Source organism: Nomascus leucogenys, chromosome 3 (genome assembly GCF_006542625.1).
Source record: "Nomascus leucogenys isolate Asia chromosome 3, Asia_NLE_v1, whole genome shotgun sequence".
NCBI lineage: Eukaryota > Metazoa > Chordata > Mammalia > Primates > Hylobatidae > Nomascus > Nomascus leucogenys.
Window position 1 is genome coordinate 1,313,102 of NC_044383.1, and position 12,766 is coordinate 1,325,867.

Genomic DNA, 12,766 nt, shown 5'->3' on the forward strand with positions numbered 1-12,766 from the left:
TATGTCATCTTTTCATCTGGTTTTATGTAGAATAATGATTTTGAGGTCCATCCGTGTAGTAGAAGGCATCAGTATTTCATTCCTTTTTATTGCTGAATAATATTCTATTGTATGGACATACTATTTGTTTATCTGTTCACCAGATGATAGACATTTGGACTATCTACAGTTTGGGGCTATGAAATCATGCTGCTATGAATATTCATACACCTATCTTTAAGGCATATATTTTATTTTTCTTGGCTAGATTCCTGGTAGTGAAATTACTGGGTCATATGGTAAGATTACGCTTAAATTTAAAATAAATGAACTGTTTTCCAATGTAGCTGTATCATGACTGGGCGTGGTGGCTCATGCCTGTAATCCCAGCACTTTGGGAGGCCGAGGTGGGCAGATCACCTGAAGTCAGGATTTCGAGACCAGCCTGGCCAACATGGTGAAACCCCATCTCTACTAAAAATACAAAAATTAGCTGAGTGTGATGACGAGCACCTGTAATCCCAGCTACTTGGGAGGCTGAGGCAGGAGAATTGCTTTAACCCAGGATGCGGAGGTTGCAGTGAGCCAAGATCACGCCACTGCACTCCAGCCTGGGCGACAAGAGAGAAACTCCATCTCAAAACAAAACAAAGCAAACAAAACAAAAAACAAAGTAGCTGCATCACTTTAACAAAATGTGAACTCCAGTTCTGCCACATCCAACCCTTGGTATTGTCTGTTTTTTTTTAAGTTATGGCAATCCTAATAAGTGTGTAGTTGTATCTCATGGAGGTTTAAATTTTTATTTGCTTCTTCAGAGGTAGCAACAGTGGGCAGGAAGAAGAAAAAATAAACTAAAAGCAATTTAAAAAATTTTATTTGCCCAGTGACTCATAATGTTTATCACATTTTACATGTGTATTAGCCATGTAGCCATTTGTATGTCTTATTTGGTGAAACGTTTTTTCTTTTTTTTTTTTTTGAGACAAGGCCTCGCTCTGTTGCCCAGGCTAGAGTGCAGTGGCGCGATCTCGGCTCACTGCAACCTCCGTCTCCCAGGTTCAAGTAATTCTCCTGCCTCAGCCTCCCAAGTAGCTGGAACTATAGGCGCCAGCCACCACACCTGGCTAATTTTTGTATTTTAAGTAGAGACCGGGTTTCACCATATTGACCAGGCTGGTCTCGAACTTCTGACCTTGTGATCCACCCGCCTTGGACTCCCAAAGTGCTGGGAGCCACCGCGCCTAGCCTCTTTTTTTTTTTTTTTTTTTTTTTTTTTTGAGACAGAGTCTCGCAGGCTGGAGTGCCTTGGTGTGATCTCGGCTCACTGCAACCTTTGCCTCCCGGGTTCAAGCGATTCTCCTGCCTCAGCCTCCTGAGTAGCTGGGATTACAGGCACACACCACCACGCCCAGCTAATTTTTGTATTTTCAGCAGAGATGGGGTTTTACCATGTTGGCCAGGATGATCTTGATCTCTTGACCTTGTGATCTGCCTGCCTTGGCCTCATTTTTATTTTTTTAGACAGTGTCTCACTCTGTCATCCAAACTGGAGTGCAGTGGTGCAATCCTGACTCACTGTAGCCTTGACCTCCTGGGCTCAGGCGATCCTCTAACCTCAGCCTCCCAAACTACAGGCACATGCCACCACACCATGCGAATTTTTTTAACATTTTTGTAGAGATATCACTATGTTGCCAGGCTGGTCTTGAACTCCTGAGCTCAAGTGATCTGCCCGGCCAAGAGTCCTGTATGTTCTGGGTACAAGTCCTACACCAGAAATATGATTTCCAATCTTTCCCCTTGTCTGTTTTCTTAACTGTGTATTTTTGAGTGCCAGAGTTTTTAACTTTGGTGAAGACCAATGAATGAATTTTATGCCTGTTTCATGCTTTTGGTGTCACATGTAATAACTCTTGGCCTAACTAGAGGTCATAGAGATTTTCCCCTGTGTTTTCTTCTAGAAATTTTATGGTGTTAGCGCCTACATTTAGGCCTCTGATTCAGTTTGAGTTATTTATGTAAGGGTCTAGGTTTATCGTTCTCATATAAATTTTCAATTGTCCCAGTACCTTCAGTTTTCTTTGGGAAGGAGTTTTAAATTACAAATTCAGTTTCTCTTATAGATTATATTTTTCAAATAGTTTCTCCATTTTATTTGAGTTACAAATATAGTGTACTGGTACAAAATTTTCACAACATGCCTTTCTTAATCTTTTAAGTATCTTTTTATTTTTTATTTATTTATTTTTTTTTGAGACGGAGTCTCACTCTGTTGCCAGGCTGGAGTGCAGTGGTGCGTTCTCGGCTCACTGCAACCTCTGCCTCTCAGCCTAGGTTCAAGTGATGCTCCTAATTTTTGTGGTTTTAGAGACGGGGTTTCATCATGTTGGCCAGGATGGTCTCAGTCTCTTGACCTCGTGATCCACCAGCCTTTGCCTCCCAAATTGCTGGGATTACAGGCGTGAGCCACTGCACTTGGCCTCTTTTAAGTATCTTTAGACTCTGTAGCGATAGCCCCTTCTTCATTTCTAATATTCTAATTCCTCTTTCTCCTTATTCTGTAATCCTAGGGCTTTATACATTTTAATGACTTTTTAAAGGATCACTGGTTTGCTTTGCTGATTTTCCTGATCTTTTAGACAGGATCTCACTCTGTTGCCCAAGCTGGAGTGCAGTGGTACGATCATGGTTCACTGTAGCCTCAACCTCCCAGTCTCAAGGGATCCTCCCGCCTCAGCCTCCCGAGTAGCAGGGACTACAGGTGCATGCCACCACGCCTGGCTAATTTTTTTATCCTTATTTTTCGTAGAGATTGCGTCTCACTATGTTGCCTAGGCTGGTCTTAGACTTCCAGGCTCAAGCAATCCTCCCACCTCAGCCTCCCAATGTGCTCGGGTGACAAGCATGACTCACCGTGCCTGGCCTCATTTTTTTAACTTTTTATAGCTCATCTTTACTCTCGTCTCCCATGAACATAACTTCCCATCTCTGCTACATTGGCTTATAGTAGTGATTTTTAACGTATGTAATTTATTTTTTAAATTTATTTTTTACAATTTATTTTCTTTTTAATTGACAAATAAAAATGATGTATACTTATGGCATGCAACAAGATGTTTCAGAATATGTATACATTGTGGAATTTTTTTTTAGCTTCTTAAGACAGAACTTAGAAAATTGATTTTTAACATCTCTTATTTTTCTCATACAGGCATTTAAAACTAGCTGCATCTCATACATTTTATTAGTTTGGTTTTTATAATAATTCCATTTAAATATTTTTTTATTTCCCTGTGATTCATTATTTGATAATGGATTATTGTTTAATTTCCAAATGTTGGACTCTCTTTTATAATTGATGCTTAATTTCATTGTGTTCAGACAACACATTATATATTATTTCAATCCTTTGAGATTTATTGAAAATTTTCATTTTGTTTCAGCATATGACTTATCCTGTTTAATATTTCTTGCACACTTGAAAATAATGTGTAATATCAGTTATTGGTTATTGTGTTCTATACATGTCAATCAGGTCAACTTGCTTAAGAGTGTTGCTCAAACTTCTATATCCTTAGTAATTGTGTATGTGTGTACCTGTTCTATCAATTCCTGAGATGGAAGTGTTAAACTCTGCTACTATGACTGGGGGTTTGTCTATTTTTCTCTCTGGTTGTCAAGTTTTGCTTTATATAGTTTGAAGTCTTCTTATTAGGTGCATACACATTTGGGATTGTTAGGTATTCTTTTTTTGTGCTATCTATTTATTTTACTTTAAGTTCTGGGGTACATGTGTAGAACGCGCAGGTTTGGTACACAGGTATACACGTGCCATGCTGGTTCACTGCACCTATCAACCCATCATCTAGGTTTTAAGCCCCACATGCATTAGGTGTTTGTCCTAATGTTGTCCCTCCCCTAGCCCCCAACCCCCCGGCAGGCCTTAGTGTGTGATGTTCCCCTCCCTGTGTCCATGTGTTCTCATTGTTCAGCTTCCACTTATGAATGAGAACACGCGGTGTTTGGTTTTCTGTTCCTGTGTTAGTTTGCTGAGAATGATGGTTTCCAGCTTCATCCATGTCCCTGCAAAGGACATGAACTTACTCTTTTTTTTTTTTTTTTTTTGAGATGGAATTTCGCTCTTGTTGCCCAGGCTGGAATGCAATGGCACAATCTCGGCTCACCGCAACTTCCGCCTCTTGGGTTCAAACGATTCTCCTGTCTCAGCCTCCCAAGTAGCTGGGATTACAGACGTGCCACCACGCCCGGCTAATTTTGTATTTTTAGTAGAGATGGGGTTTCTCCATGTTGATCAGGGCTGCCTCGAAGGGGGTGTCCCTCATGCTCCGTCGGGACTGGCGTCCACTCCCGCTCTCACAGCCCTCGGTGCATCCCCTCTTTGCCTGCTATCCACTAGGTGCCCGTCTCCCTCGCTGAGAGGGGTGCACGCTCCATCTGACCATTCGCTATGTCAGCAGTGTCTGCTGCAGTGCCTAGCATGGAGCAGGTGCTTGGCAAATGTCTGTCGTGTGGCCCGTGTGGCAGGGTCCTTTTTAGCCTTAGAGGCTGCCTCTGTGTGGATGGTAAACAGCCACAGTGTTTAATGTTGCTCATCTCAAGGCCAGTGCTTGTTAGCTGCTGTAAGGGTAGAGTGTGTGACTTAACCGTCACTCGGCATGGCATTAGGTCCTGTTTATAATTTGGTATCTTATTGCCACAAAGAGCCATTCTGTTTGTCTTATGGTCTCTAGCTTAACATTAATGCTGGTTGGTTGTTGTGTCTAAACCGTAAAAGGGAGGGGGTATCAGGAGACCTGTCTGACCTCCCTTCCCACCATCATAGCCAGGAACTCAGGTTTTTTATTTTTATTTTATTTTATTTTTTTGAGACAGAGTCTTGCTCTGTCGCCCAGGCTGGAGTGCAGTGGCGTGATCTTGGCTCACGGGAATCTCCACCTCTCAGGTTCGAGTGATTCTCATGCCTCAGCTTCCTGAGTAGCTGGGATTACAGGCATGTGCCACCACGCCTGGCTAAGTTTTGTATTTTTAGTAGAGGTGGAGTTTTGCCATGTTGGCCAGGCTGGTCTCGAACTCCTGACCTCAAGTGAGCTGCCCACCTCGGCCTCCCAAAGTGTTGGGACTATAGGCGTGAGCCACTGCATCTGGCCTGGAACTCAGTTTTAAGGTTTTTCTGGGGTTTCCTTGGCCAAGAGCGGGTCTGTCCCATCGGTTGAGGGCTCATGGCTTTAATTTTAGTTTACATAGTGCAGCATTGAGCCACCAAGAATTCCTGCCAGGCCTTGAAGCCTCATGGAACTTGCCCTGCTGGATTTGAACTTACTCGGGACTGATGACTCTATTTATTCCTCCTTATTTCTTCCTTTTGAAATGGGAATGTATATCCTATGCCTATCTCATCACTGTACCTTGGAAGCATATTTTCCAGTTTTAGGGTTACACAAATAAAGAGGAATTTTGCCCAGAATGGATTGAACCGGGGTCTCACCCATGCCTGATTTAGACAATGAGTCTTGGAGACTTTCGAGCTGAAAATATTTAGATGAGAGGCTGGGTGCAGTGGCTCACACCTGTAATCCCAACACTTTAGGAGGCTGAGTGGGGTGGATTGCTTGAGCCCAAGAGTTTGAGATTAGCCTAGGCCACAATGCAAAATCCTTGTCTCTACCAAAAGCACAAAAAAATCAGCCAGGGGTGGGGTCATGGGTCTATAGTCCCAGCTACTCAGGAGCCTGAGATGGGAGGATCGCTTGAGCCTGGGAGGTTGAGGCTGCAGTGAGTCATGATAGCACCACTGCATTCCAGTCTGGGCAACACAGTGAGACTCTGTCTCAAAAAAAATCTTGAGCTGGGATTTTGGACTTAAGAGTTGCTGCTGTAATGGTTGGGACTTTGGGGCTGTAGGGTGTGGTGAATCCATGCTGCCCATGGATGTGGTGGGTTAAATGGTGGCCCTTTGCTACCAAAGGACATGTCCGCGCCGGCCCTGTGAATTGACCTTATCTGGAAAGAGGATCTTTGCAGATGTAACTAAGTTAAGGATCTCAAGATGATATCATCCTGGAGTAGGGTGGGCCCTAAGTCCAATGACAAGTGTCCTTATAGAGGAAGAAAAGGGCGGAGCAGAGAGATGAAAAGGCGACGTGGTGATGGTGGCGGCAGGGGCTGGCGTGGTGGGTCCTTAAGCAGAGCTGAGTGGTGAACTCGTGCTCGGCCGCGGCACACTGCAGTAGGGGCGAGGGCTCCTTCCTAGCAGCTGCAGCCGGTCCTGCATGTTCTCTGTCGCTGTGCTCCTTCCTGAGTCACCAGGTGGCCACATGACCTTTAGAATCAATACTGTCACCATAGCAACCAAGTGTCCCCGCAGGTGGGCTCCAAGGCCCTGGCCTTCCAGGAATCCTCAGTCTCAGGCCCCGCCAGGGCTGAATCTGAGGGTGCCACGGCCGGAACCATCTGTTTTCCATTTCCCAGGAGGGAGGTTGTCCGTGGATTCTCTGCATAGGTGGACACCAGCATCGGGGTCCCATGGGAGCCCATTTCCTGTTTTGGGGGTCAGTTCTGAGATGTGTTTTCCAGCAGGAAACAGCACACGCGAATTGTGTGATCTGAGGAGATTTAATAAAAGGACTCTTAACAAAGGCGTGGGCAGAGCACATGGGTTAATTTCAGAATGATGACAGAAGATGAAGCACACATCTCGGTGTGACCAAGCTGTATGCCAATTATGTGGCAATGGAGGACCCATGTCCAAGGCATGTCCCTCAGGAGGTGTGGCTTTATGGATGAATTATGGACAAATGCACATGAAGCCTGGTGTCAGGGACTGCACCTTGTCCCCCAAACCACCCCCAGCCCTTCAGCACATGCCGCGGCCACACACTTGCTGTCCTCCCGCACGAGCCTGTTTCTTTTTTTTTTTTTTTTTTTTTTTTTTTTGAGACGATCTCGCTCTGTCGCCCAGGCTGGAGGCAGTGGCGCGATCTCGGCTCACTGCAAGCTCCCCTCCCGGTTCACCCATCCCTGCCTCAGCTCCCAATAGCTGGACACAGGCCCCCCCCCCCCCAATAAGACAGGCACCTGGTCTGGATCTCCTACCTCGTCCGCCCGCCTCTCCCAGTGCTGGATACAGCGTGAGCCACCGCCCGCCGCCTGTTTCTACTTTAGGGGCAGTGTCCTCCTGCAGCATGGACCCTCCTGTCCTCCCGCACAAGCCCGTTTCTACCTTAGGGCCAGCTCCTGCTGCTGGAACCTTGACACCTGGCCTCCCTTGGGCTACTTGTTCATGCTCTGGCCTCAGCATCAAGGCCACCTGCTCAGAGGCTCGTGCTGGACCACCCAAACTAAAGTGGTCCCACGATCATGCACGTGCTGCCCAGCCATGTGCCGTCCTGTGTGCTCCTGCATGCTAGACGTCAGTGCACTGAATGCATTTATCTGTCACGTTGTTACTTGGTCTCCTGTCATTGGAAGGGGCAGACACCATCGCTGCCCTAATGAAGTTGACGTTCCCGGGCAGCATGGGCACACAGGGGAACTCAGGAATTCTCTACTGGCCTCACTGCCCCTTCCCATCCACAGCTGGCTCTGTCCCAGCCTCAGTCCCTCCCTGCGTCCCCCTAGAACTTCAGAGCTACCTCCCATGAGGCACCAGGGGTTGGCATCCTCTTGGGGAGAGCAGCTCCTGACCTCTCCTGTCTCATGCCTGCACTGTGCACCTCTTAATGCTCAGTCTTGTGCCTGCCTGGACCCTGAGCCATGGCTGGGCAGGGGGTCACCTGGACAGTACAAGAGTTGTGCCCTGAGCCCACAGGCCCCTGCAGGGCTGATTTGCACTGGCCAAATCTTAGGACCCAGCATTCTTTTGGGAGCTGCTGTTTCCCTACAGATCCTTCCTGTTTCCTGACTGAGGGGCAGGTGCCTGGCTTGGTGTTTGAGGCTCACAGCAAGGGTGGGGTTGGAGGGTCTCCTAGTTAAGTGTGCAGATGTCCCCATGAACCCCTCTGCCCCCCTGCACTCTTCTGCAGGACTTGGTATCCCTGGGTCAAGAGCCCCTTTGGACCCTCAGTCCAGAGGACTGTCCATCCGCAACTGCCCAGGCTGGGGAGGCGTCCTGGGCTTTGGCTGTATTCACATTCTCCCGCCTTTTGGGGTCCTGGTTACCTGCAGGTCCTCATCCTCTCCAATCTTCAGAGTTACCTTTCTACCCGCTGTCTGAAGTCCATTAACCTGTTTTCCCTTCTCCCGTTCCCTCTTAGGTGGTGGTGGGGACGTTATACCTTTATTCCTTTTCTGCCACTTTTAGGGGTCAGAGGGAGAGGAGGAGAGGCGATGATGTACGTTCAGAGGCTGTGCGTTTTTGGAGGAGCCCTGGGGAGTCTGATGTGTGCACCGGGTGCGCAGGGTTCCAGGCAGTGCCCTGCCTTGGTGCCTCCCCTTCCAAACGCTCCTTCACCACTCCTGCTGGGATGGGCACCGAGGGCTTCCTCTGAGGCAGGTGCTGAACCCACTGCCTTCTGCGTGCCTGCTGGAGAATGGCAACTTTGAGGGAGAGCAGAGAACAGAGCTTCGCGGCTGCAGGGGCTGGGAACTCGGCTCTGTGCACTGGAAGTTAGAGACCGATGCGTTTGTGCTGGCCAGGCAGGGAGAGCTGCGGTGGCTGGTTGGTCAGGTAACCTAGGTTATGCTGCCATAAAAATACCCTCTAAATCTCAGTAGTGAAATGCATGCCATGTGTCCTAAGCGGGTGCATGTCCAGGTGGGTGCATGTCCAGGCGGATGGGCATGGTTCCATTCCTTGTAGTCCCCAAGGGATGAGGGCTCCTGTTGGCCCAGAAGCCACACAGACTTCCCGTGCTCACATTTCATGCATCAGGCGGTTAGGGCGGGCGGCCACACTGAATGTCAAAGGCCATGGGGAGGCAGGGCTCACGGTGGCTGAATGACAGGGTAGACAGTTGTGCGCGGTGGGAGGGACGGTGGCGGGAGACACCGGCCTTGGAGCCAGGTTGGGGATCCGCTCATCCTCCGGGCAGGCAGCAGGAGATCCCATCCAGGATTTCACCGGGGAGGAAGAGACCCCGTCTTTGTGGCCTGGCTACAGGGCAGAACCTAAGGAGGTAAAGGCTTCCTAAAGTCAAACAGCCCGGTAGCAAAAACCGATTCTTCAGTGACAAGCGCCAGGGGCAGGCGGCGAGGCTCCATGCAGACCCGCGCCTTCTCCAGGGAACTCAAATGCGCCCAGCACTTTCCGTGCGGAGGTTAAGCCGCGCCCCAGGCCTCCGAAATACGCCGAGTGCCGAGGCCCCTGTCGCATCTGGACAAGAGGACCGTGGGTGACTCGGACACGCGGTCTCAGGCCGGACAGGGGTCGCGAGGATGGCACGGGGGTGCCCGAGAGCGCGGGCGCACGTGCTCAGGGCTTAACGCCCACCCCAGGCGCCCGCGTGTGCGCGCTCGCAGCCAGGCCCGCCCTGCCCCGCCCCACCCTCTGGCGCAGCGCTTGGGCTCAGCCTGCAGCCTCCTGACCATGAGCCGGGCCCTACCCGGCGGATTCCCGCCGCCCGCAGCTCGGGCCTGCAGCCCGGCCTCACCCTGCGCAAAGCAGAAGGCTGGAGTTTAGGACTCCCCGCACTGGACGGCGGAAGCCCGCGCGTCGGCTGTTTTCACGAAGAAGGCAGGGGGAGGGAAGCCCGCGGAGACGGCGAGAAGGTCCCGCCGCCGTGCCGGGCACAGCCGTCCCCGTGCCAGGGACGCCGACCTCCGGGGCCCCAGGATACCCGTGGGGACGCTCCCTGCCTCCCTCGCTCTCGTACCCGCTGTCTAGTCTGAGCCGTGGTCCCCGTGTCCCGGCGAACCACAGCCCCCATCCCTAGACTGGTGGCGGCCACCCCAGTCCCTAGCGACACTCCAGGCACTAGCCCCGCCCCTGCCCCGCCCCCGGCTCGGCCCCGCCTCTACCCTTCCCGAAGCTCCGCACCTGCCACGCCCCGGCGTTCGGCCCCGCCCCCGCCCCTTCCATAAGCCCCGCCCCTGCCCCGCCCCCAGCGCTCGCAGTCTACGGGGCGGGTTCCACCGCCCAGGAGAGCGCACGGCGGGCGCTGCCGGCCCTGAGCGCTCCCGCCACCGCCGCCGCTCCCGGCCCTGCGGGCCGGCCATGCCCCGAGCTCCGGCTGCGGCGCGCACCCAGACCCGGCGATGAGGAGTGGCGCCGAGCGCAGGGGCAGCAGCGCCGCGGCGCCCCCGGGCTCGCCGCCCCCCGGCCGCGCGCGCCCCGCCGGCTCCGACGCGCCCTCGGCCCTGCCGCCGCCCGCTGCTGGCCAGCCCCGGGCCCGGGACTCGGGCGATGTCCGCGCGCAGCCGCGCCCCCTGTTTCAGTGGAGCAAGTGGAAGAAGAGGATGGGCTCGTCCATGTCGGCGGCCACCGCGCGGAGGCCGGTGTTTGACGACAAGGAGGACGGTGAGTGCGGGCACGGGGACGGCGTGGGGGCCGCGCGCTTATAGGGGCGGGCGCGGCGGGGCGGCTTTTTCCCGCAGGGGTTCCCCCGGTGGGACGGCTTCCCGGGGCGCCCCGGCTTCCGGAGAAGCTCGCGCCGGGCGGCTGCGGCCCCACGCGGGTCCTGGGCGCTCGCCCGCGTCCTCCGTTTCCAGTGGCGGCGCCGCAGGAGGAGCAGGCTGGGCCCGGGCCCTCGGGGCGAGGGTCCCCCAGGCTGTGGCGGCTCCGGGCTTGCGCGCGCCTCTGCCTACCGCCCGCGGCAGCCCTGCTTTCCGCTTTCCTTGATCCGCTCGGGCCCACGTGCGGGCTCGTTTGTACTTTGCAGTTAGGCGCTCACCTGTGCTGTCCGAGTGCGAGTGAGGCTGCTGCCCCACAGGTGGCGGGGCCCGGTCGCTCAGAGGCTCAGTCTCCTTGGTGACCGCGCCGTGTCCATTCTCTGCTCACCCATGTGCGCTGGAGGCAGGGCCAGGCCGTTGTGCAAAGACCTGCCCTGCCAGGAACGAGTGCGCTGTTGAGTCCTGCAGATAAAGCCGCCAACCCCGGGGACTGGTGTCTCCTGAGTGACCGTGCAGCCGTGGGCGCCGTAGAAAGCAGATAAGGCAGTTGAGGTGACATGGGACAGGCCTGCAGGGACACCTCCTGGGGTGCCAGGGGGCCCCGGGGACCCCCGACTTAGCACCTGCGGGGAGGTGTGGTGCCGCGTCTGCCTGTGGGCACTGTAATACAGTCACATGCAAACATGTAGCTCTTTTCTACAGATAACATGCAAATCATTTAAAATGGTACATTGATGACACATTTCATGTTTTTTGACATTTTCTGAAAATACTTGAAATGTGCATTTTTCGTTTGTAGACAGCCTGCAGGTATGATGGACCCTTTAAAATTTTAGAGCACAGCCCTTAGGAGCCAGGCTATTTACTTGCGATAAATAATTTAAGCATTACTGGAAATTACAATAATACGACCTCAGGCCAGCGTTGGTGAGTGTGGGGCCGTGCACCGGCGTTCCTCCCAGAGACAGCACTGGGGATTCATGATGTGTTGCCCAGAAGGAGGGCTGAAGGCCCAGCCACACCAGGCCCCACACGCTCCAGGGTGGCCCATCACTGTGTCCTGAACTTCGGGACAGCAGAACTCACGATGGTGAATGTTTGATAAATGTTTTTGTTTTTAACATAAATATTCAAAGTAAAGAAAGCCCAGAGTGAACTAGGAGCTGATCAGGAGGCAGATTTGCCTCTAGTTTCTGGCTGCAGGATGAGAGAGCCTCTGAGAAACACATCTGGTTCAGCACTTGCTGGTGTCAGCCAAGAGCTGGCTGCTCTTCTGGGTCTCAGCACCGTGCTCTCCGGGGGTGGGAATGGAGACAATGGTGTGGCACTGGGCTGCCTTCAGCTTTGTAAGGTAGACTTTCCTGCGTGTTCACATTGTGTTATGTCACGGAATTCAAGGATCACTAGAAAGGCAAAAAGAGCAAGCACAGAGTCTGTCTGTGGCGCTCACGGTCTGACGGGAATTATTTCACACCCCCAGCATCACCGTATTTGCCTGTAGTAGGACGGCGGAGATTCGGCTGACGGTGTGCCACGGACGCTGCTGGCTCCTTATGGCTTGGCAGCCGCATCCTCAAAGTGAACACCCGCCGGGACTTAGCTGGGCTTCGTGTGGTGCAATCAGGAGGGCAAGACTAGGCCCTGGCCCGAATAGCAGAGGACATCTCTGGGCGGTGACCGCTTCCCTCCTTTTCTTCCTGTCACTGTCAGGGCACAGACAACTTGGGAGTCATAGCACAGTGTTTGCAGAAGAATGTTGTGCACCTCTGAGTGTGAACGCCGGGGACTCGTGTTGGTGGAAGGGATTCAGTTTGGAAGGAGAAAGGGGAGGCTTTTAGGAAGGGACTTTGGCGCCTGAGTCTCACCCCTTTCAGGTTGGCGCAGCCATTTCCCTGGTACTTTCGTGGCCCCATGGCAGCACTGGCTTAAGGAGGCCCTGGTGCTGTGTTGGTGTCTCGAGGTTACTGAATCTGCACGGTTGCTATGGCAATGCGAGACCTTCTGATGAATTTTTTAGATTAAAGCACCCAATTAATATATCAAATTATTATGCAGAGAAAAGGAAAAAAGAAATTAAGAGTGCTGTTTAACAAAGTGCCAGGTAAATTTCAACTGATAGGCATAGTTGTGACATATAAGATTGTAAACGTCCTCTGTTCCTTTTAATCCTTGTGGACTCCAGAACCATTTTTCTAATTTGGCAGATAATTTGGTGCAT

The 12,766-nt window shown here is 52.1% G+C and overlaps 1 protein-coding gene across 2 annotated transcripts in view; it reads left to right on the forward strand.

Moving 5' to 3' along the window:
* The first annotated feature begins 10,054 nt into the window (after positions 1-10,054).
* Positions 10,055-12,766, forward strand: part of STK32C (serine/threonine kinase 32C) — a 101,902-nt gene continuing 99,190 nt past the window's right edge. The window contains exon 1 of one of the 2 annotated variants that reach the window (XM_003275476.4): positions 10,055-10,456. In XM_003275476.4, coding sequence (XP_003275524.1) covers positions 10,195-10,456 — 262 coding nt within the window. In that variant the 5' untranslated portion in view covers positions 10,055-10,194. The remainder of the gene's footprint in view (positions 10,457-12,766) is intronic. The other variant, XM_030805072.1, reaches the window with a different exon arrangement.